The sequence below is a fragment of the Girardinichthys multiradiatus genome, chromosome 4, assembly GCF_021462225.1.
Source record: "Girardinichthys multiradiatus isolate DD_20200921_A chromosome 4, DD_fGirMul_XY1, whole genome shotgun sequence".
Taxonomy (NCBI): domain Eukaryota; kingdom Metazoa; phylum Chordata; class Actinopteri; order Cyprinodontiformes; family Goodeidae; genus Girardinichthys; species Girardinichthys multiradiatus.
Genome location: NC_061797.1, coordinates 36,498,701 through 36,524,163, shown reverse-complemented (window position 1 = coordinate 36,524,163; position 25,463 = coordinate 36,498,701). Strand labels below are relative to the sequence as shown.

General features: G+C 39.9%; 2 protein-coding genes and 1 long non-coding RNA gene across 6 annotated transcripts in view; 2 read left to right on the top strand and 1 right to left on the bottom strand.

The window, feature by feature from the left end:
* The window catches only part of urb2 (URB2 ribosome biogenesis homolog), a 24,317-nt gene extending 6,157 nt beyond the window's left edge, over positions 1-18,160 (top strand). For 2 of the 3 annotated variants that reach the window (XM_047362789.1, XM_047362790.1), the window contains exons 5-12: positions 478-616; positions 2,796-5,196; positions 6,044-6,204; positions 6,427-6,537; positions 8,321-8,563; positions 11,706-11,802; positions 13,083-13,216; positions 17,128-18,160. In XM_047362789.1, the coding sequence (XP_047218745.1) occupies positions 478-616; positions 2,796-5,196; positions 6,044-6,204; positions 6,427-6,537; positions 8,321-8,563; positions 11,706-11,802; positions 13,083-13,216; positions 17,128-17,325 (3,484 nt within the window). In that variant the 3' untranslated portion in view covers positions 17,326-18,160. Of the gene's footprint in view, positions 1-477; positions 617-2,795; positions 5,197-6,043; positions 6,216-6,426; positions 6,538-8,320; positions 8,564-11,705; positions 11,803-13,082; positions 13,217-17,127 lie in introns of those variants that run through there. The other variant, XR_007037927.1, reaches the window with a different exon arrangement.
* LOC124866825 lies at positions 8,570-25,343 on the bottom strand. The gene is made up of 3 exons (XR_007037928.1): positions 25,220-25,343; positions 11,692-11,834; positions 8,570-10,954 (listed from the first exon to the last, which is right to left on the bottom strand). It is a non-coding gene; the product is annotated as an uncharacterized LOC124866825 (long non-coding RNA).
* The window catches only part of galnt2 (UDP-N-acetyl-alpha-D-galactosamine:polypeptide N-acetylgalactosaminyltransferase 2), a 78,637-nt gene continuing 77,086 nt past the window's right edge, over positions 23,913-25,463 (top strand). The window contains exon 1 of one of the 2 annotated variants that reach the window (XM_047362791.1): positions 23,913-25,463. In XM_047362791.1, coding sequence (XP_047218747.1) covers positions 25,368-25,463 — 96 coding nt within the window. In that variant the 5' untranslated portion in view covers positions 23,913-25,367. The other variant, XM_047362792.1, reaches the window with a different exon arrangement.

Genomic DNA, 25,463 nt, shown 5'->3' with positions numbered 1-25,463 from the left:
TTCAGTTTGTTAAAGAGAACAAAGAGCCATTTTCCTAATGTTTGTCTGAACTCTGCTGGAGACCAGGAGCAGGAAGATGTCCAGAGAGGGAAAGAAACTGAAGTCGGATAAGAGGGTGGGATGAAAGGAAATACAACAACTGTGTTATTTGCACCATTATGTTTAAACCACTGTACAAAAATGGTGTTTAGGCTTCTTTCTCATACATACTTCAACTATTGAAGAAACACTCAGCAGGTGATGCAGACACAAAAGATGAAGGTGCACATTTGGATACGTGTTCAAAAAATATAATTAATTAGGCAAATGGAGCTTTTTTGTATAAGTTTCACTTTGCATGAATTTGCTGAAATAAATTAAATTATTAGTGGTATTCTAATTTACTGAGATGCACCTGTAGTTTTCCATGTTTATAACAAGTTTGCCTGACCACAGTGCTTTTGAGGCATTATAAAAAGCTCCTCTCTTGAATTTCAGCATACCGTCCTGGTACCGGTGTTTAAAGGTGCTTCTGAACCTCAACCATCTGATTCTTGAGCCAGACTTGGAGCAGCTGCTATCCTCAGCTTGGGTAGACGCTGAAAACATGGAAGCACATGTGCAACGGGCCAGACAGGTTAGATTTTTCCAGACTTTTCTTTCTTCCACTCTCTAAAGGACAAATGTCTAATAATGCACAGTTATTGTAGTGATTTTCACACTGATTTAGACAAATATGACATGGTTTATGTTTAACCAGCCAAATCACACTTTGACCTTAATATTTTACCCATCGGTATTTTGGTTTGTGACTTGCTGACTGACTACACACACCAAAAAACAAAAGAAGGCCCCTTTATTACATGTTTGTTCTCCAGATACCTTTACAGTCTGGCCTAAATGGACCTGTGGTTCTTAAACTGGGTCTAAAGTGCCAAACAAATCATTTTTAAACAAAATGATGGTACTAAAATTAATAGGCTTTAAATAATCTGCACTTGACTTGGATATTTATTTCTTTATTCGACAAATCCAAGAGGTATACAGGTCCTTCTCAAAATATTAGCATATTGTGAAAAAGTTAATTATTTTCCATAATGTCATGATGAAAATTTAACATTCATATATTTTAGATTCATTGCACACTAACTGAAATATTTCAGGTATTTTATTGTCTTAATACGGATGATTTTGGCATACAGCTCATGAAAACCCAAAATTCCTATCTCACAAAATTAGCATATCATTAAAAGGGTCTCTAAACGAGCTATGAACCTAATCATCTGAATCAACGAGTTAACTCTAAACACCTGCAAAAGATTCCCTGAGGCCTTTAAAACTCCCAGCCTGGTTCATCACTCAAAACCCCAATCATGGGTAAGACTGCCGACCTGACTGCTGTCCAGAAGGCCACTATTGACACCCTCAAGCAAGAGGGTAAGACACAGAAAGAAATTTCCGAACGAATAGGCTGTTCCCAGAGTGCTGTATCAAGGCACCTCAGTGGGAAGTCTGTGGGAAGGAAAAAGTGTGGCAGAAAACGCTGCACAACAATAAGAGGTGACCGGACCCTGAGGAAGATTGTGGAGAAGGGCCGATTCCAGACCTTGGGGGACCTGCGGAAGCAGTGGACTGAGTCTGGAGTAGAAACATCCAGAGCCACCGTGCACAGGCGTGTGCAGGAAATGGGCTACAGGTGCTGCATTCCCCAGGTCAAGCCACTTTTGAACCAGAAACAGCGGCAGAAGCGCCTGACCTGGGCTACAGAGAAGCAGCACTGGACTGTTGCTCAGTGGTCCAAAGTACTTTTTTCAGATGAAAGCAAATTCTGCATGTCATTCGGAAATCAAGGTGCCAGAGTCTGGAGGAAGACTGGGAGAAGGAAATGCCAAAATGCCAGAAGTCCAGTGTCAAGTACCCACAGTCAGTGATGGTCTGGGGTGCCGTGTCAGCTGCTGGTGTTGGTCCACTGTGTTTTATCAAGGGCAGGGTCAATGCAGCTAGCTATCAGGAGATTTTGGAGCACTTCATGATTCCATCTGCTGAAAAGCTTTATGGAGATGAAGATTTCATTTTTCAGCACGACCTGGCACCTGCTCACAGTGCCAAAACCACTGGTAAATGGTTTACTGACCATGGTATCACTGTGCTCAATTGTCCTGCCAACTCTCCTGACCTGAACCCCATAAAGAATCTGTGGGATATTGTGAAGAGAACGTTGAGAGACTCAAGACCCAACACTCTGGATGAGCTAAAGGCCGCTATCGAAGCATCCTGGGCCTCCATAAGACCTCAGTGCCACAGGCTGATTGCCTTCATGCCACGCCGCATTGAAGCAGTCATTTCTGCAAAAGGATTCCCGACCAAGTATTGAGTGCATAACTGTACATGATTATTTGAAGGTTGACGTTTTTTGTATTAAAAACACTTTTCTTTTATTGGTCGGATGAAATATGCTAATTTTGTGAGATAGGAATTTTGGGTTTTCATGAGCTGTATGCCAAAATCATCCGTATTAAGACAATAAAAGACCTGAAATATTTCAGTTAGTGTGCAATGAATCTAAAATATATGAATGTTAAATTTTCATCATGACATTATGGAAAATAATAAACTTTATCACAATATGCTAATATTTTGAGAAGGACCTGTAAATGTTCAAATACCAGAGATCTGAGTTAGTCCAGAGGCATCGAGCATTAAAGCACTTCAAAAGTCAATTTTAGTATTGTGTTGTTTCCTGTTTGCTGAATTGTTCATTCATCCTATACCATATTAGTTTTTATTGAGACTAACTACTCTTTGCCTCTTACCAGCTCATGGTGTGCAGTCTCCTCCAGACCTACACTAAGCTCCGTCAGCTGCCTCATCTCTTCTCCTCGCTCCTCTCTGTGATCTGTCGGCCAGTTCTGGTTGAGCGCCGCCCTCCTCTGCTCTCTGAGGGCATATCTGCGTCTCTTAGGACTTGCCTTCTGGACTCATCACCTTTTCAAGTCCTGGAAATCAGCTCATTAGTGTTACAGAACATCACGACCCATTTACAGCCTGACTTGGTGAGCGAAGAAGGAGACGGAGAGGCGATGGAGGTAGATGGAGGACACGGACACATGAGGAAAGAAGCGGCATCTCTAAAGTTGTCCAGCCTCTGTCAGCTGCTTCATGTTGTTTTATTTAACCTGAAAACTCTGGATAATTCTTCTCCGGTTCTTCTTGTCAGGCGAAGCAAAGGATTCATGGAAGAGATGCAGCAGACTATCAAAGACCTGTTAAATCTGTCTTTGAAACTAAATGTGACTTCTGCTCAGAGGACTCCAAAAAAAGGCAAAAAGAAAGAGTTAAAAGCATCCCTCTGGGAACAGAAGACCCAGGAGGCTGCTCTCCTGCTTAGATATACTTGGGTGGAAGTGGACGTTCTCTTCCACATCCACTGCAGCAAATACACGTCTGTGGACTCATTCCTGATGGCCACTGAGGACGACGCTGAGGCCTCTCCTCTCCTAACCCACTTGGAGACTCTTTTATCAGGTGCAATCCTACCAGCACGTCTCCATCCATCTCCATCCTGCAGCCCAATGAACTGTTTGCTGCTCAAACTCCTCACCCTGCAGCAGATGAAAAGGGTTTTACTGGATAACGCTATACTGGGTGAAAGCAACACCACAGCCCAGCTGAAGAGGGCAGTACAGTTCATCGTAGCCAAGTCAGAGCTCGAGGGGGGACCTGTCGGAGAGCATGTGTGGGACGGTCAGATAGCCAGTGTAAATGGCAGCACATACCCTGTTGCACATTGGTATATTGTTGTGTCAAATTTACCTCTGATTGTTCTCTATCTGAGCGAAGAAGACGCCAGCCACATTGCCCATGTGTTGGTGGGCTCGTTGATACACGGAGACGTGGAAAGAGCCAAAGATCAGCCACCTGATAGTCTGAGTTTCTCCTCCATATCCTCACAGCTTGCTCTGAGCAAAGTTTTTCCAGAGCTGCCCTCACTGTTCTCTGCTACAGTTCGCTCCATCGCACAGAGGATTGTAAGCGTACTAAGATCAGGATGTACACCCAAAGCTTGTTCTTCGTTTCTGATGAAAAAGACTGGATCAGTTTCTTCAGACATCAATGTCTGTCAGCCTGTTTTCTCACCGCTGATCATTGAAGCCCTAGTTAAGGATATCTCTGCTTCTTCTAAAGCTGGAGAAATGTTCGTCCTGCTGACAGACACAAAAACCAAGGAGCTTCTAAACTTGATCCAGATCTTGACAAACCTGAATCCAGACGGGATGAACTCTGAAGATCTTTCCTCCATCTTCCTCCTCCTCATCTTCATGTTTACTTCCATGCAGCCAGAGCAGACGGTTGTGGAGCCTCTTGAATCCGGAGCTGCTTTGTTCTTTGGGAAGCTTCTCCGGACTCTGACTTACCTCCTTAAGGGAAACAACTTCCAGAGTGTTTTGAAGCATATCCACGGCGGTACCGTTCTGCAGACTGTGCTGTCATCTCTCCTGCGGCACAGCAGCTGCAGAAAACCTACAGCCACAATCCACTCTGATTGGCTGGATTTTGTCAGTGCAGCACAGGGCTTCATAGAATCATTGGTGCAGCTGATTATAACCAGAAATAGCAGTGTTAGACTCAACCTGGACCAGTTTGCTTCCTATTTAACCAGTAAGGAAATGGTAAGTAGGCAAAATGAGCTGCCCAGTTCTGGAGCATCCATGTTGTCGGTCCATCTTCTCCTGGCCTCTCTGACCTCCTTCTCCCAAGCAATGATGTCTAACTTGGGAAGAAGCAAGGCAATAGATCAGACTTTAACAGAAATACTCAGGAAGACAACTTCTGTACTGGGACCTGCTGTCGAGTCTGCCCTAAAGCCCCAAAGTGCCTTTTTCGAGGCAGTAACCGAGCCAGCCAGCGCCCTAGGTCAAGCCTTTGTTGTGGAGGTTGTGACGGTGATGCTGCAGAGTGAACTGGCCTCGATGTCCTTGCAGCTGGAGAACAAGCAGATAACCTTGACTCACATGAGCCTTTATCAGACCTTCTGCCAGCAGATTCTTAGAGAAATGAGCTCGGCTCCGAGGCCCATGGACTTCCTGGTCTGCTCGCTACATTTTCTTTCAGCTTTTTATAAAGCGACTGAGAGGAGGGTAGAGGAGAAGGAGAAAGGAGAGGAGCTGGAGGAGCTCTATGTTGAGATAATACAGAATGTGAACCGACTCCTGACAGGTAAATGGAGCAATCGATAAAGAGCTTATTCGAATACATAAGTTTACATTTAAGGTTATGCATATTTTGCAGAATAACAGTTAATGATTTAAGGCTATTTTTTTTACTAACATTTTAAGAATATAAGCCTTTCAGCTCATAGTTATATTTTGTGTCCCCATGTTAAATTTTATCCCCAAGAGATTACTGTTATTCTTTTTTATTCTGTCTAATGAATTGACCCTAATGCAGGGTTCCTAAGCCAAAACATTTCTGGATAAGAATGGGACACAGACATTGAAATGTATTTTTAAGGATGAAATTCTAATAACGTTTAACAATTGCTGCAGTTTTTACACAGATTTTAATTTTATTTGACATGCTTTATCTCTGTATGGTTTTAAATTAGTGACCAAATGCACACCCATCCAGAAACAAAGAGGGTGATTCTACGACCTCTCTGGTTCTCATAAACTTTGAATTGAGATTGAACTGGACCTGAGCGTCTTAAACTGGGTTTAATGTGCCAAACAGAGCGCTAAAACTGCTGTTTTGATGAGTATTATCAACTAAAATAAATGTTAAAAAGTTCATTATTGTTGCGTTTAGTCAAAGATACTTTTTTTTTTATAAGAGAGATTCTGAAATTGAGCTGATTTAAGTTAGCCCAGAAGCCACAAAACTAACCAGATTTCACAATAACACACTTTAGAAGCCAGTTTTAGCATTATGTTTATCTTTGTGGAACCTACAGATAACAAGACCCAACTGCTATTCAAACGGGTTCAAGGTTAATAGTTAATACGACTCAAATGTCCAGAATGTAATAAAAATACAGAAAGAAAACGGACCTCTTACTTGCTTTTAGCCCCTTGGCTGTCAACTACTGATGCTGGGAAGCTGGAGCCAGCAGTGCAGGAGCTGTTGCACCACCTGGTGGAGAAGAATACGACAAGTCAGTTCAATATGCTTCTGTTGATGATCAGAGATGGCCTGGATGTTCGCAAGCTGAGGGCAGGAAACTGGAAGGTGAGACAAAGGTATTAAGAGTGAGAAATATTGCAGACAGGTGTTTTATGCGCAGTTATGATAGTTTTTTCTGATTTGACGTTTTTTTCAGTATTGCATAACTGTTTGAATGTTTATTTTTGTTAATGGCTTTGAGTGTAAACATGTATATTTTGAGGAAAAGTCGTCCCACGTACTAAAACGTTCACCCAAGTTTTGCTTCCTTATTTTACTGTCTTGCAGGAGGTGCTGTCAGCAGTAATTACTGTTAAGCTGCTGTCCAGCTGTCAGCTACCGGAGAGCTGCTCGAAAGCTCTGTGGCTCATCGCTCCACAGATCATTTCTGCCATGGGGGTAAGAAAAAGGACACACTGACACACATAATGGCCGGCTCTGTTGGAAAAATAAGCCTGAAGGAGTAATATACTAACCATGTGAGAGATCCACAGCATCCGAAACCAAAGCTGGGGGTTGTGACCATAGACGGAGAAGATGAGAAGCTGTATAAGCTTGTAGATCATATGTCAAATGTCAGTGCCGTACTTTGAGATGCACAGAAAGCTGTACAGGACATCTCTGTACCAAAGCTTTTAAATGAAACTCTGTGGTCTCTTGTAATATTGCGAGCCATCCACAGCACAAAATTCTTTGCTTTCACAATAGACAGTAAATATAGGAATAAAAGATAAACTATTCAAACAGAATACTACAAAAATCCTGACCACAGAGTCGTTGTATAGGTCTGACTGGGAGCTTCGAACTGAACCAGTAGTTGATATTTCACGAAAGTTTTGATTTGTGTTTAATTGTAATGAAACTGCACCAGGACGAGACGTTGAAAATGAGGATGGGTTCCATAAGTGAGCAGTAAACCAGTTTCAAAACCTTTTTACTGACATGAAAAGCATTTAGGTTTTCTCAGCAGATGTTGAGTTTTTTTGTTAATGTAGATCACATGCTGGAAAAAGGGGAGACACCTGTTCAGCTCCATGCTGAGGTATTTAAAAGACTCAACCTGCTCCACTGCCCAACCTGTAAACATGTAAGCACAACCAGCTCATGTGGACAAAACACTCTTCAGTGTGGATGGTGTTAATGAGGGATTAAGACTTAAGGTTAGCTAATGTCCTTAGAGATGCTATTTCTAAGAAGTTGGGCCAACACCATAGAAAATCACAATAATACGTTTTTATCATTCATTTTAAAATCTATTATTATTACATCATGTAATAATAATAATAATTAAAATGTATTAAATGTTTCATAATAATATTTAAAAAAAAGTCTATTGGTATTGTCACAACCTGTTTATTAGGTTATGATGAAAAATGGAAAAGGACACAAAATATGAATTACAAATATTTATTTTAAATAAAATGAAAAACTAACAAGAGTCTGGTGAAGTCAGTAAAATCAGTTGTATTATAGTTTGCTGTATAGTGTTTTAATGAAATACATATGATTTATAATGGCTTTTTTGTCAAATTTTAATAAAATAATGAAAATAATATTTTGTGATATTATACTTATTATGTTTTCTTCATGTTTCTGAACATTAATTAGCTGTATATAAATTCTACTGGTTTAACAAAGCCAGTGCTGCATCTACTCTTCTATGTAGTCTATGGCTGTAACTGTCATTATTAAATGCAGTCCTAATGTCAGGAGGAGGTACCCTCATGAAATGAGGCTTTATTAAGCTCTTTTTCTTGCTGAGTTAGACTTTTCCAGTCTGCCATTCCTTTTTTTAGGTTTAGACGGGAGTTAAACCACACAGACATTTTTAGTATAACACAGTGAAAATAACTGAGGTCAGCAGTTTTACTGTCTGGGAATGAGGAAACTATTTTAGATGACACAGCAGCTAAATGTCAGTTTTGGTGTGTAGATGTGTACTTGACATTTTTACTGAGCCTCTCTTTCTCAAACAAACACGCTATCGGGCACAAAAAGTCCTTCAACTCACATAGATTGCATTCAAGTGTCTTTATTTGAAACTGCTGGTTTTTAATGTTGCTGTTCCATTATTTAATACTTCAAAGATGTACAAAATAAGGGAAGAAGAATCCTAAACTCCTGAATCTTTGTCTGCATTCGCATATCCTTATCATAGTGCTGGTCTTCCTCTGTGTTGCAGTTTTTGGTGAGATCGTCCAGCCTGGATCCCTCTCTGACCCTCCCTTTCACAGTTCCTATGGTGACGTCACTGACGGCATTGCTGCGCCAAGGGGAGGGGCTCATTGCCAACCCTCAACATGTGATTCTGGTCCTTGGAGCGCTGCAGTCGCTGCCTCTCGACCACTTGAGCCCAACTGTTTATAACGCTTCATTCCTGGCCATCCACGAGGCACTGTTTGCCATCATCAAGTGTCACCGGCAGGTAGAAAGACATAATTGTCCAGATTGTCACACTTCTTCCAGCAGCAGCACTGTAACATCAGAGACACTCAGACGCTCTATGCTAACCTCTTTAGCCAACCAGGCAAACACAAACTGTTGTTCAAAGGAACTTTCCCGATGAGGCAGACAGATAGGAAAAAAAACAAAATGCTAAAAGATGTCGCAGTAAAGCTCTGGTATCTGCAACAGTGAAGTTTTAAACCTCCCAGACAGCATGAGCTAATGCTATCTGTTTAAATATTAGCTTCACGGACACAGACAGCTCTTTGACGGTGTTCTGTTAGTCTGAGCTCCCTCGTCGAGATGCGCTTCCAAATTGCAGAGTTCAAACCATGCAACGAACGCTCCCTTCTGCCGCAGTACGAATCAGTGCAGGAAAATTTCAAATAAATAGTGAAGCAACGAAACAAACCGGTACCCCCTCCCTTCATTTCTCCTCCGTTTAGTTGTAAAGGCATTGGAGACTAATTATAGCAGAAAAAATAGAAATCTGTACTAACCTACCCTGATGCTGTAATTGATCACTAATGAAAATATTCAGCAAAAGTACCAGACAGACAGAAATTGTACAGGGCAGCTGTTGCATACATTTGCATGGACCAGATCCTTATTTACACTGTAAAAAACAATCCCTTCATGTCAGGGGCTTAAAAGTAATTCGACAAATTACATAACTGAAAATAAAATGTAAATTGCTCATACTTGTTGAAAAGCCTTGGCTGGCAATTACAGCCTAAAGTCTTGGGCTCATGGACATCATGAGACGCTGAGTTTTCTCCTCTTTAATTTATTTTTCATCTGTATTTTCAAATGCCACCCAATTGTTTCATCAAATTTAGCTGGATCTGAGCAGACAGTATGTCTCTGAACATCTCTGTCACATCATCAATAAACTCTAGTGTCCCAGCGCCACTGGCAGCCATGCATGCCCATCACACCATCACACCTCCACCATGTTTTACAGAAGATTTGACATGCTTTGGATCATGAGCTGATCATGAGCTGTGCTTTGGATCATGTGGCTTCTCGATGTGCCTTCTAGATGGAGTGTAACACTCCTGCTGGAAGCAGATACCCCGACTAATTCACTCTTGGCCTCAGTCTGTCTGTGCTCTGTAGGCCTGTGGCTTCAATTGCATCAAAATCATTAACCCTTTTAGCCCCGAGTCTGAATGTACAGAGTTTGGGGCTGTAAACACATCTTAGAAAAACTCAAACACAGACAAAGTCTCCTTTTGCTGTGGTTAAAAGCATAAATATTGATTAGATTCCTAAAACTGTGTCTAGTGCTAAAAAAAAATAATGTTTACACCCTTTTTGCAAAGCCCCTGTAACATTTTGAATAGTATACCACATCCATCTGTGGAGATGTAATCGAGTAGTGGGAGGATTTAATATTTGAACAAGCCTAGCCTTTCCCTAGAGACAGCACCTGGTCAGAATAACAAATACCACCTTTTAAATACAACTGAAGGTTACATTTTCCGGCCAGTTTTGCTTTTTAAAAAGATGTATCTGTATCTGATCTTCTGCAAGCTGTGTCTTGCATAAGAAACCCATTGTTTGCCGTCATGTTTTGAAAGTTGGTATAGGTGAATTGTGCTATGCATCTATAATATGAAGAAAATGTGGTATGTCTTGCTGCTGAGCCCTCGGGATACTCCACACAGGAATGTCGCTTTCAACAAGAGGATATTGCAGTTCTGTACAATTGTACTTCATGAGCATGGAAACCTTGTGATGTTCACATTTTCAGCTTCTCTAAAAGTTTGTGTTTTGCCCCAAAGGGTCAGCTAAGTTAAAAAGAGCATTTTTCCCTTAAACTGAAACATTTAGATTATTCTCAAATGAGAGTATTTATATTCCAGGCCACACAATAGCTTTTTTTTTGTCTTTGTCCCAATGAGAAAATTTTTAACTCTATAAAATGACTAAGCAGAATTCAAATGAGGCAGCTGGTTTGAATTAAATTGGCCAAGAACCAGTTAAGTGCTGTCAGATGTTTGTAGGGAGAAAAGACATCACGAAAATGGAGGAAGAGAAAATAAAGCAGAGTAATTTTATAGAGGAAGAGAAGGGATGATTTGGAAATGAGAAAGGAAGCTGGAGATGATGGGTTAAAGCATTTGATTTAATCAGGACACAGAAGGATCTGGTCCAAAATGCAAAAGTATGGGTGTAATATGGAGAGAGGAGACTTGAGAGGGAGGTGGTGTAAAAAGAGGTAGGGGTGGATTGGCATAAAGCATGTTTAAGTTGATGGAAACCACTGCTGAGCTCCAACTAGGGCTGGTGACTTCATCCCTGCCTCATTTATGTTCTTCCTGCTGCTCTTTACCTCCATCCGTCCACAGCAGGACTGGAGACAAGTCTGGAGAAGAGGACAAGAAACAGCAATAAGCTCACAGCTCAGTTTGGAACAGTTTGACACTCTTACATTATAACTTTGAGAAAACAATGCTAGTTTGGTGTCACTGTATTTACTTAAAAATCGGTTTAATAAGGTTTTCTCTTGCCATCTCTCTCATGTATTCACCCATACTTTCGTCCGTCCATTCATCCATCACCGCCTATATTTAAAACAGGAAAGCTTGTAAGCAACCAACAAAGTCAGGTAGCCTTGCAGTGTGCACAAGCCATTCAGGGTGGGGCAGCGCTACATTACTCTATGCCCTACAGGGTTTAAGAAAACTCCAGGCACGCGGATTCTTTATCTCTCATAAAATCACTTTTGAGCAATAGTAATGGGAGTGAAAGCAGTTTCAAAACCAGAAGCTTGTTATAACCTTGGGACAAGTAACTGGCCCATGTCTGCTTACAGCTCAGTAGTGTGTGTGCTGACCATCTCTGTCTGCACCATGGAGCAGTGAAACTGATGTGAGATGGACTCTTCAGGACTCCAAACCCTTAAAAACGGTTGCAGTTCTTTAATTTTTAATGCCCAAAACCTATTATTTACCTCTTTTATTTAAATTTAGTCCCAGTTTAAAAGCTAACAATAATACTTCCAATACATCCAAACAGAATTTGTTAAATTGAATTCTGTTAAAGAGGAAAAAAGCATTCCCAATAACAAAGTACCATGCACTAAATGATTGTACCACATACTTGTGTGTCTCCAGGTGATATCCAAGGCAGCTCCATCCTTCTTAAATGTCTTCTATCGGCTGGTGGCATCTATCATGCAGGAGGGTCGGCAGAGAGGGGACACTGACTCAGGTGCCTGAACCATATGTTGTTCATACAGCAACCTTCAAACACAGGAGACATCAGAGCAAAAAATAAATAACACAGCAGACAGGTCAGGGAGAAAGCTCTGGAGAGGTTTAAAGCAGCACTAAAATGTAAGCCAATATAACAAACTTCTCACAGAGCTCTGCTCAATCTATCCTCTGAAAATGGAAAGTAAACTAACAAGCCAGGCAAGAACACTATTATTCAGAAAAAATAGCTCAGAGGCCCAGTGGTAACTCGGGAGGAGTTGCAGAAATTCAGTGCTCAGGTGGGAGAATCTGTTGACAGGACAACTGCTCGTCGTGGACTCCATGTATGAAAGGATGAAAGCCTTTGTTGTAAGAAGAGAACTGGCAGTTTCACAGAAGACATGTAGGGGACATGCAATACATGACGTGTGCTTGGAAATAGACACTAACACATTACATTGAACTGAACACATAATCAGCATGGTAACGCATGGTGGTGGCAGCATCATGCTGGTGTGGTCATAGGAGCTGGTCAGAGTTGACAGAGGTAATTGCTGTAGCTGTAATAAGGTGGTTCCACAAAGTATTTACACAGCTGAACCCAAATATCATCAACAAGATTATTTATCAGTTAAAGATGGAGCTCTGTGTAAACCACCCTGTGTTGTTCTACTCTATTGCTGCTTTGTTTTCTACTTTGACTGGACTAATCACAATCTAAACCACTATAACCATTTATTGGTAATTTAATTGTTTTACTTTGTTACATTTAACCGATTACTGTCAAATGATGCAATGTTCTTCTTGTACAGCATCATAGAGCAATGTTCAGCTACTGTGAGTGAAAATGATTTATTCAACCAGTAAATCAGGGAGGAACATCAGATCCCCAATGCCTCAAGGTGGAATCATTTCATTTAATCTGAAACAGGAGAGCTGCCGGTGAATTACTCACACACTCACACTTACAACTGAGCTCCTGTACTCCTTATTTTAGTAGAATTCTTTAATTAGTCCCAGAACATACTTTTTTATACTCCAAGTCAAAGTACTTATTGAAACATACTTTGAAAGGGTCTTCTAAACTTTTATATTTGATGATTTAATGATTGAACCTGGTGTGTTTGAGCCTTTCGATGGGATTGTATTCATTGATGTCAGTTAAAGGAACAAAGGACCGACTTTAGAAAATGATGATTCCTGTCAAACCTGACTTCTCATTGGCATTAGCCAAACAGACGAGCTTCATGTGTCTCAAGCCAGTTAATAAATGAATGCAAGCTCTGTTTTCTGCAGGTGTGGACAGTGACGTTTATTTGCAGTGCTCCAGACTGACTGAGAGGATGTACTCTCACATTGCTGCCACACCCGAAAGCTTCACTGCATTGCCAGCCTTTATGGTGGCTCAGTACGTCACAGAGCTGCAGAAGGTATACACTCAACCACCTACACACTGAATGATTGTCTTCTGTATCTTTAAGCAGCATTTACTCCACAGTTTTATAATTTAATAACAGTAGGTTAGAACCAGCATGCATACATCTGTTCATACAGCAGCACAAAGCCAACACAGTCTTATCTTTAGTATTTTTCTCTGCAGATGTTAGTGTGTAGGTGACAAACATGGGTATTAAGAGACATTGAGGCTCAAAGGCACAAAGGAAATATTCCCAGCAGCCAAACTGTAGATGTTGACGAAATTCGCTGAGCAGGTCCTGTACTTCTGTAAGTTTGTGTACGGGAGGAAAGATTAAGGCTGGATGTTCCCTCAGTCCATTGAGTCATGTCTGGCTTCTGAGTGCGGCTCCCGTCTGCTGCCAGACTGCGTTTAACGTGTCCCCTGAATCAGCAGTTTCTAGCCCAGAAACACGCATCAAAGTGTTGTAATGAGTTTCTTAATGAAGAAAGAAAGCGGGAATGTTGCAGAAGATGTTGGAGTCTTTAAAATATCAGTTTATGTGCTTTTATTGGGCTTTAGAAAAAGTATGTGCTCTTTGTAGTTTAGAAGTAATTTAGTGATCTATTTTAAACTCAAGCCCCAATGTAGCAGCCAGAGTTTGAACAAATTGTAGGAGTTTATTTTCATCTAAAAGTAAATTTTAAATAAAACAGCAATGGAGTAAATGCTCACTGTTTTACAGGTGTCATCGTAAACTTGCTGACAACAGAGTTTTTTTTTGTTTTTTTTTATATTCTCAGCAGCAGCCATGCGGTGGCCTATCAATATTGAACCCGGATGTCAGATTAGGTTCTTACAAAATTTCTAATGGAGACCAAAGTAACTGGATTATCAAACTTAATTTATCTCAACTTTCACATCCTGCTGTTGCATTTTGGTCTGTTTGGTCATTTTCTCACAGCCATCTGCCTCATGTCTCTTCACTTCATACTCATTTTTCAGCTGCTATATGTTTTGTCACACTTTGCTGTAAGGAAATGTGTTTGTGTGATTCCAGTAAATAATCACCAGCAGGAGGTCATTTAGAGTTATATTGGTTTAACCAGAGGTCACAATGACTCAACAGGATTTACTCCAGCAAACATGTTTTCGATGAAGCCTGCTGCTGCCATTAACTCTTTAATATTTCTTAAACACAGAAAGTACTCCTGAGTCAGTCTGTATTTTGTGTCTGCTCTGTCTTTTCAAACCCCCAGTCGGTCACTGCAGATGGCCGCTCACACTGACCCTGGTTCTGCTGGAGGTTTATTCGCGTTAAAACAGGAGTTTTCCTTTCCACTCTCACTTCATACATGCTTAATATGAGGAATTGCTCCCTAAAATGTTACGATTAGATTGAACTGACTATTTATTTCTACATAAATAGTATCCGTTACTTAAGGTTTGTTGTAATTAGATGCAATACAAAGAACATTTAATCTAAATAAATAATGGGCTGTAATGTAACATAATGGAAAAAACCCTTTGGGTTTTAATTTGTCTTCATAATTCATCAAAATACCTTATTGCCATGAGAATTAGAAAGGTAGGCAGTGTTGAACCTATGAGCACAAAATGGTATATAGGCTTAGCATGTCAAGGGCTTGAAGGAGCAGACACAAAAATGATACATGGTTTTTATTTCATTTATTTATTTAATCTAAACTCCATCAATAAAACTCAGTGTAACCAATTCTATTCAGAAGTTGCCTGATTAGTCAACTTGGGTTGTTTAAACTTACTGAAGCAAAAAGTATGGATTTTTCAAATTGTTACTGGTATAAAATGATTTTTTGTACATTCTAAGTTTTCTTTTGAAAGGTCCTGAATATAATCTGATTTATGTAGTTATTTTTATTAGCCAGTCTTCTAGTTTTTAAAAAAATTGTTATTGTTAAAAGGAGGTTTAAATTGGCGGTGTATGTACAGTAGCAGAGTCACATGGGTGAGAAGCTGACCCAGGTGTAATAACATAACGAGGTATTTGGAGATTCTTTAAACTACACATCACCTTTCATCCGCCGGTTGGTGGTTGTGGTGACGCATAGCAGGTAGTTTTCTTCATAATGGGAACCGTGCTGTTTAAATCATTTAGCACGGACTGTTCAGAGCGGCCGACATGTATGACAAATGTCTGAGGATTGTGGTGGGTGCAGACTACGTCATGGTGAATGCCACCTGTGTACCTGACGAGTGTAATGTAACTGGGATGAATAAGCAGAAGCTATTAAATGTGCTGCTGGCTTGCTTGTAAAGGTTCACCGATCACGATGATTGTTGTTCGACCAGTGTTCGTTTACCTATTGTTGCAGAAAGAAAACAAAGTCGTTGGAGTATTAGTTTTCTTGCTGGCTGAACATGCTGCTTTGCTTTTGTCACACAGGTATATGTGCTGTGCAGGACCTGCTTTAAATATCAGAATTACAAAGCAAACAGCTCCAGGTTCAGCCTACGTTCTGAGAACTGCATCATAAAAATTCTCTTTATACATGTAAACATAATGTGACTTTAAAAAGCAAAAGGGTCAGTTCAGTGCTGCATGTTTGCAAATATAATCATACAAGGCCAGCCCAAGCCTCCACAGGACCCTAAGCTAAATTTGATTTTGGGGCGCTTTATTTCTGCCAATAATATGGATTGTTACAATTAACAATCAGAGCTCTGGCAGTGTTGTTTACATTATCCTACATAAATCATCTAGTGTTACAAAAAGGGACAAAAATAAACTTTGAACTAATTTCCCATAGTGTATGTAAGTCTTTCCGTTACTTGATGCATTACCCACAATTCAACCTGAGGATGTGGACCGATTCTGGCTGATTCTGTGCCTCCAAAGTGCTTTAACAGAGCTCCTTGAGATATTTCACATAACTAATGGGTTCAAATAAATGGTGAGTAAAAATAATGTTTATTTTACTCACATAAATTACCATCTTGTGCAGCAAACAATCTGAAATTATAACTGGAAGTCATGTAGACCGATGTAAAAACCTTTCTTCTGCAAAGGTTTTTTTCCCTAACCCCTTTACTCTAATACCATTAAGTAAAAATGTTTTCCACTAAGTTAAATTCTGTGCAATCAATTGCAGTAAAAACAAATTCCAAACTGAACATCTCTCAGAGCACGGGCCAGTCCATCATTTAAAAATGGAAGGAGTATGGCACAGCTGCAAACCTACCAAGACATGCCCGATTGAACATGTTCGATCCAGCAAAGGTTTTAGGACCATATTGGAGGGTCACCATCTATCAAGACTTCGCCCCTAAACATAAAGCCAGAGTTTTGATGAAAAGGTATAGATCAAAGTCTAATCAAGTGTTAAAACGGCCCAGTCAAAGTCTAGTCCTAAATCCAATTGAGCATCTGTGGCAAGAGCAGATAATTGTTGTTCAAAGGCACACTCCATTAAATCCGACTAACCTTGAGCTATTTTACCACCAATGAGCAAAAGTTTCACTCTCCAGATGTGCAAATTTGGAGAAACATACAACAAAAGACTCTCAGGTGCAGTTGCAGAAAATGGTGGTTCTTCAAAGGGGACATGTGCATGCAAACCTTTCAGATATTTATTTTTAAAAATTTATTGGAAGCTATGAATTTAATTCTTTACACATCACAATAATGAACCACTTTGTGTTTGTAATATAAAATACATTTAAAGCTAATACTGGTAATCTCAAATAATTCAAGAGGTATGAATATTATAGGAAGATTGCTAAAAAAAAATGGGAAAGCAGGGAGTAATAATGTTATAAATGCAAGCAGCGTCTCACCCTATTCTAACTAAAATTGAACTTCATCAAGTGAAGTAAAGGTCTGCTTTATAAAGCGGAAGGCTCCCATTATCTCCTCTGCTGTCTTTTATTTTTCTATAATCTCTGTGCGTTTTCGTGCCTCTGTAGGTTACTCTGCGACCAGACGTCAAGCTACATCTGACTGAGGGCATCTACTGCATAATGGACCTGTGCATGGAGCAGGATATCAAGTTTCTGAGAGCCAGCCTGCACACAGGAGTCAGAGAGGTGTTCAACGAGCTGCACAGCAACTACATCCACTACCACAAAACACAGAGGCAGGGAGAGGACAAGTACACCGTCTGATTTACCCAAAACAACCCGATTGAAAACAAATTGGGATGTGCAAAAAGTTGAAAAGGTCACTGAAGACTTCGTATTGTTAACAGCCTGACATTAAGATTTTTTTTCTTTTTCTTTCAAGCACAACAGTCAACAGAAATCAGCGTCACAGCATCACGTGTATCAAGCTATCAGGCCTGTAATGTAGTTGCTTTAGAATAGAGCTGAAATAGAGATTTTTGACTGCAGCAGCCTAAAAGACATAAAGGTAGCTCTGTTTGGATATAGCCTGCAGTGTAAGCACCCAGCATGTGACCGGCTGAGGATGTAGAGGCTACGTGTGGAGTCACGTAGACTAGGGATCCATGCTATATCTGCATTTACATCGGTATCAGCCTAAGTTAGTCATTTTTAACACATTCGTATTGGTCCCGTAAGTAAAACTGGGTTGATATTAATAAACAATGTTTCCTTCCATCTTGTTGCTGTTCGTGTATGTTTTCTCGAAGGGTAGGGAAGTGGCCGTGTTTGTTTAGGGATGTGACAGTAAGCAACGCATCACTGTGGGGGGTTTAACTGAAGCAGAGAAGTAATATAAGCAGTATGCTCGTTTTTTCAGTGTCATAAAGGCTGGGAAATATATAATATCAGTAATGAGCAGTTATTGGCCAAAATAGGAATATTAACGTCGGCCCAGATTTTCATATCTGTGGACCCCTAACGTAGACCCCACATACTGTTTCGACTTAAGGATTCTTCTGTAGGACCACCTCTAGGGAAATCTGTATAATTTTTTTAAGGTATGTAATTGTCATTGAATGCAAAAATAAGTGTATAAATAAATTTCAATTATGTCTTTTGTTTTCTGCACTGTGAAATGCATTTGCCACTCTATGATTTTTTTTTTCATCACACCTACATCTTTCAGATCATCAAATACATTTTAATATTAGACACGGATAATATGAGGAAATACAAAATGTAGTTCTGAGGTGACTATTTTATTTATCATGGGATAAATGTATCCAAACCAGCTGGGCCTTATGTGGAAAAATGTACTTCTCTCTTAAACCTAATAACTGGTTGTGACCTCATTGGCTGCAAACACTGCTATGAAGTTTTGACCACTGACCTTGAGACCAGCAGAGCTTTCGATGTTGACCTGGGTTCATTTGTGACCTTGTGGAGGAGTCATCGATGCGCTCTTGGAGTAATTTTGGTGGATTGGCTGCTCCTGGCAAGGTTCACCGCTGTCCCATGTTTTTTTTTTTCTGGATAGTGGCTCTCACTGTGGGTCCCTGGAGTCCCATAGAAAAAACTTTGTGACAGTTTTCCGGGAAGATATAACTCAATGACGAAATTACTTTAGATCAGGCCATGATGTGTTGCTCACTTCATATGGCCTACTTCATGTTATCAGAGAGGTTCTATTTAAGTGGTTGGTGAATTGTAACTCAGCTTAAAAAAAGGTAAATCAGACTTAATTCATGGTTTTAGATAGCTTTGTTTTTCCTTAAGTGAAATCATTTAAAAACTGCTTTCAGTATCTCCACAGGTTATCTTTTCGTGATGTTAAAATTTGATTATCTGAAACATTTAAATTACAAAAAAGGGAGAACCCTGTAAAGGAGCAAATACTTTTTTACAGCACTATATAATAATCTCTTAAATGAAGTGTAGATTACTCCATCTTTATTTATGAAGGAACATAGCTGATTCTTTCAGATTGACACATGAATTAATGAAAGGAGAGAACTGTTCTTTAGAGACATCTACTAAATTATAATATTTTAGGGATTTCAGGCCTTTTAAAGTTTTATTTACCATTTAAACTAGAAAATGTATTTTTATTATGAAGAGACCTTTTCAAATGCTGCTAAACCTATCGTTGCACATCATGTTTGAGTGGCTTTATGTTCAGTTAAATTTGACAGCTGTTTTGTTGTACTTTGAGTAGATCATCAGAGATAATAGAAAGTCTTAGTGATGGTTTGAGTTTTCATGCTGTAAACCAATCCTTTCAGCTCCCACAGATCATGTAAGACTGTTATAAAACAATCACAGGAAAGTTTGCATATCACAGAGCACTTTCAGCATTTACAGTTTCTGATTAATATTTGTTTTTATTGTCTTTTGAGGGGAACCAAGAAAAGGTCCCATGATTTTAGTCGGCCTTTTACTCCTGCGTCATGGCAACCCCGCAGAAGATGGAGGCAATGCAATACTGGGTTTAAAAAAAAGATGGTGCAAGAGGAGGCTTTTTTGAGAAAAGAAAAATTCTCAGTTTTCAAAAAGGTTTTTCAATCCAAACTGTGTTGGAATTACTTTTTAATCATTCCAAAATAATTAAGTCTGAGTTTCAGTCTTAAGTTTGAGCCATGTAGATATTGCTTGTTACTTTCATGCATGTCACGTTTAAGGTTGACTTGATGCCGAAAAAGCATGGAAGACGCTCCGTTTTTGAAAAAAGAAGAAAGGTTTTGTAATCTCAGTGTTTTAAGGAGTCTGTTTTGCGTAGAATCATTCAGTTTAGATATTTCCATTTGAACTGGAGCTGACCAAACACAAAACAGACTGGGGTTATTTTGCTTTTACTTTTGATATCAAACATCAGATGTTTTTACACAATATACAGTAGGTTAAGGGAATAATTTAAAATTTCATTTAAACATGTGGTTATAGTAGAAATCCTAAACCTAATAGGTTTAAAGTTCATCATGTAATGCTGATTCAGGAAAAGAAGCCATGTAGACAAAGAAGCTACACCAGTTAGCTGGTTTATTTAGTTTAGCAAGGGTAGAAATCTGAGCTGTGCTTATTTTCTCATATAACCTTAAAGAACTGCATATAGTAAAAGTAGCTGACTCCTGTGGCTGATTACAAAGTAGCTACGAGGTTTGCCTTGACCTTTCACGCCCTAAGACGTGCACACAGTAAAGAGAAATTCCTGCTTTTTATGAGGAACAGGTTTTACAATCCCATCTCGCTCAGATGTTGAAACACGAGTTCCAAGAAGCCAAAGTTACGTTTCACTGCCACTAAGAATGATGTGTACGTGGCCCATTTATAAAGTTGCCACACCTCAAAAGTAAAGACAGTTGACCATTACTTAACTAATAATTCACTCTAATTTCAAAATGAAAAATTACTGCAACCATTTAAAATTTAGTATTCAGCCAGTATCTGATAATGGCAGACCAACTAAAACTGCAGGGTTACTTTCTATAATATACAATATATTTGTTGTCTTATTTTGAGCATTTTTAAATAAATTCAGGCTATTTTAGACTTGAATAGTATTGGCGCTTTCTCCGTTGGTCGTGCAGGGATTTCTCATCAACAATTAATTGCATTTTTTTTCATAATTACAGTTTTCATCCTGAAACCAGTTTACTTAGAACTTTGTTTCTAAAACATTTTGTCATCCTACAGTAAAAAACTCTTCTGTAAGCATTTTTCTCATAAAGGATGTTGCAGCCTGTTTAAATACCAACCGCTGGTCTCTTCAACAAAGTAAACAGCTCTAAATAAACTACTGGCTTTCAGAATACAACACCTTGTGAACACCTTAGAACTTATTCACATTATGCCACTTTTTATTTTATTTTATGTATTGATGTGACCTGGTCAATAATTGAGGAATGGAAGGAAAATTATTCTTAGATTTTAACTTCTTCAGAATAAGTTTTATTGGCCAAGATTGTGTGCACAAAGTAGGAAATTGACTCTCAGCTGATCCCTTCAAATAAACCCCAGTGCAACAAAATGCCTTCAGAAGTGATCAGTTTAGTAGAGTCCATCTGTGCGTAATTTTATTTCAGTATGACTCCAGCTGTTCTGTGAAGGCCTCAGAGATCTGTTATAGAATATTAGTGAACAAACAGCGTCCTGAAGACCAAGGAAAGGGGAGAAAGTTGTGGAGAAGTTTTAAGCAGCGTTAGCTGTTTTACCAAATGCCATGTAGGGGACGCCGCAAACGTGGATGATGGCATTCTGGTCAAATTTTACTTTTTGACCTACTCGCAAAAAGCAAGTATGGATGAAAACTGACACTCCACATTACCCTGAACGCACCAGCCCCACGATAAAATATTGGGGTGGAAATGCTTTTGTACAGCAGGGACAAGGGAGCTTATCAGAGTTGATGGGAAGATGGATGGAGCTAAATAAAGGGCAAAAGATTTGACACTGGGGTGAAGGTCCACCTTCCAGAAGCACAACAACGTTAAACATGCAGCCAGAGCTACAATGAAATTGTTTAGATGAACGCATTTTGATTTGTTAGAATGCTTCAGACAAAATCCATTCCTAAATCCAACTAGAGATATGCGCCAGGACTTGAAATTACTGTTCATTGAGCCTCTCTATGCAATCTGACTGAGCTTGAGCTATTTTGTGAATAAGAATGGACAAAAAGTTCAGTTTCTTTTAACTAAAGAGCATGACTTTGGAAAATTGAGAGGAAATATGCCGTCTTTCACATATAAGTTAAAATACTACAAATTTGTAATGCCTTTTTAGCTTTTTTACGGCGGGAGGTATTGTCAAATCATGTTGATTTAGATGTGAAACTTTCATTTATTTAATTTTACGGGCATGGCCAAAAACCATCCTTAAAAAGACATTTCAGACTCTGGGCTTTTAAAACTATGGATATAGTCAATTTTAGTGTAGCCAATGTGGCAAAGAGAAATATAATTTAAAAATATATTTCCTCACCTCTGCTTTATTTGCATGTGTTGCTTTTTTATCTTTCTGTACAAATTTGATTTCCATCCATTCAAAAGAACACAACAGATCAAAGAGACACAGTGAGTCTCCTATTTGACCACTACTGCCATAACAGCTTACATGTGAAAAATATTTGTCATGTTTTTGGCACCTTTCTGGAAACACAAGTGAGCTTTGGTAGATTCAACGCTGCCAGCTTGACAAAGTTGAGAATTTCTCTCTGAATATTTAGTGATTCAAAATTGATTTATCTTTAATAAGAAACCGCATATATACAGGGCCTTGCGAAAGTATTCGGCCCCCTTGAACTTTTCAACCTCTAAACATTTCAGGCTTCAAACATAAAGATATAAAATTCCAATTTTTTGTGAAGAATCAACAAGTGGGACACAATCGTGAAGTGGAATGAAATTTATTGGATGTGGCAAACATTTTTTACAAATAAAAAACTGAAAAGTGGGGCGTGCAATATTATTTGGCCCCTTTACTTTCAGTGCAGCAAACTCACTCCAGAAGTTCAGTGAGGATCTCTGAATGATCCAATGTTGTCCCAACTGACTGATGATGATGAATAGAATCCACCTGTGTGTAATCAAGTCTCCGTATAAATGCACCTGCTCTGTGATAGTCTCAGGGTTCTGTTCAAAGCGCAGAGAGCATCATGAAGACCAAGGAACACACCAGGCAGGTCCGAGATACTGTTGTGGAGACGTTTAAAGCCCGATTTGGTTACAAAAAGATTTCCCAAGCTTTAAACATCCCAAGGGCAAGCAATCATATTGAAATGGAAGGAGTATCAGACCACTGCAAATCTACCAAGACCCGGCCGTCCCTCTAAACTTTCATCTCGAACAAGGAGAAGACTGATCAGAGATGCAGCCAAGAGGCCCATGATCACTCTGGATGAACTGCAGAGATCTACAGCGGAGGTGGGAGAGTCTGTCCATAGGACAACAATCAGTCGTACACTGCAGAAATCTGGCCTTTATGGAAGAGTGGTAAGAAGAAAGCCATTTCTCAAAGATATCCATAAAATGTCTCATTTAAAGTTTGCCACAAGCCACCTGGGAGACACACCAAACATGTGGAAGAAGATGCTCTGGTCAGATGAAACCAAAATCAAACTGTTTGGCCACAATGCAAAACGATATGTTTGGCGTAAAAGCAACACAGCTCATTACCCTGAACACACCGTCCCCACTGTCAAACATGGTGGTGGCAGCATCATGGTTTGGGCCTGCTTTTCGTCAGCAGGGACAGGGAAGATGGTCAAAATTGATGGGAAGATGGATGGGTCAAATACAGGACCATTCTGGAAGAAAACCTGTTGGAGTCTGCAAGAGACCTGAGACTGGGACGGAGATTTATCTTCCAACAAGACAATGATCCAAAACATGAAGCCAAATCTACAATGGAATGGTTCACAAATAAACATATACAGGTGTTGGAATGGCCAAGTCAAAGTCCAGACCTGAATCCAGTCGAGAATCTGTGGAAAGAACTGAAGACTGCTGTTCATGAACGCTCTCCATCCAACCTCACTGAGCTCGAGCTGTTTTGCAAGGAAGAATGGACAAGAATTTCAGTCTCTCGATGTGCAAAACTGATAGAGACAAACCCCAAGCGACTTGCAGCTGTAATTGCAGCAAAGGGTGGCGCTACAAAGTATTAACACAAGGGGGCTGAATAATATTGCACGCCCCACTTTTCAGTTTTTTATTTGTTAAAGTTTGACACATCCGATAAATTTCATTCCACTTCACGATTGTGTCCCACTTGTTGTTGATTCTTCACAAAAAATTAGAATTTTATATCTTTATGTTTGAAGCCTGAAATGTGGCAAGAGGTTGAAAAGTTCAAGGGGGCCGAGTACTTTCGCAAGGCAATGTATTTGTTTTTCTCCTCATTATGTTTTTTTCACTATAAGAGCACAAACCACCTGAGGCATTCTGGGCCAAAAACATTTAATCTACATTTCGCCCAGAGTAAATGGAAATACAATTTTAAAGAAGTAGTGGATAAGGTCAAACTGAACTAATAAGAAAAGAAAAGGAGCAAAAATACTCACTAAATCACTAAATAGTCAGACTACTTAACAAAAGCAGAGTGCCTTTGCCACTCCCAGTTGTTTTTCTTGTTAACTTTGGGCCACCACAAGCGCTGAATATTTATTTAACCAATTAATTTTATTAAATTTTTCTATTCAGTCTGAGACCCGTTATAAGGGCAACCGACAGGTCACCAGAAACAGCAAATGTTTGTGAAAGTAAGACATAAAAGGCTTTTTTACTGACATGCCTCCAAAACAACCAGTTGGCCTAAAGATTTAATCTAATGGGTTTTTTTGGGAGCATGGTGACCCCAAGATGCCAGTTTTTGCTGCAGTTCTCTGAGAGCTTTGGGGATTTTTCTAAACTCTGATATCCGAATGAAATGCGAAATTTACTATTATCTGAATAGCAGAGTTGGACCACTGAACAACAATCCAGTCCTTTTTCTTGTTAGCCCAGATAAAACACATAAAGATGTTTCAGGAGTTTTTTGACATGAGGAATGCAACAGTCTCTGTCCATGATTCTGTCCAACAACATATCACCTATTAAACATCCGTTTTCGAATAGATCGTATATAATCTTTACATTTTCTCAGAAAGTGAATTTTGTTTTTTCATTAGTTTTAGGAACATAATAAACTCCCCTTTTGGATTTGAATAACCAAATTTTTGATACTATTTTTAAATATTGAGTTGCATCTGTATCAGACAACTAGACCAACTAATGTAAGTTTTTTTCTCTTTCACCTTCCCAATAACTGCTCCTTTCTTTTGCATAGTAATAAATAGTATGAGGTTCGCCTGAGACGCTGCTTTTAACCCAGTTTAAAGTGTCTCTGGCGGCCCCTATCGCCTGAACATAGAAAGTGAAACAATGTAAGGTTTTTTTTTTTTACTCTCAGTGTTCCTTCAGCCACATTTGAACATTTCCAACAGTCCTTCCCCAATCGGGACCTCCTCCACCCGCCTCCGGCACGGAACCGCACGGCTCGACTCCCTGCCGACCCCCCGGCCCTCTTCCCTCCTCCAGGGCTGCCTGAGCCGGTGTTTGATTGGATCAGACTCGTTTAGCCTTTGCCCTCTAACCCCGCTGATGTTGGCTCACTGCTTCCTGCTCTCTCCGCTCCCCCTTACCGACTGAACGAAGGCTGCCGAAGCCGCACGGAGAAGCGAAGCGCCCCGCACGGACACAGCAGCTTCTTCAGCCCGAGGATAGCGGAGCGGGGGAGTCGCGGAACACGCAGTCAAGCCAGGCGGACGGAGATTAGAGAAGCCCTCAGCCATGCGGAGGAAATCCAGGGTGTTGCTGTGTTTTGCGGTGCTGTGGGTGCTGGGAATAGCCTACTACTTCTACTCGGGGACAGCGCTGAGTCGAAAG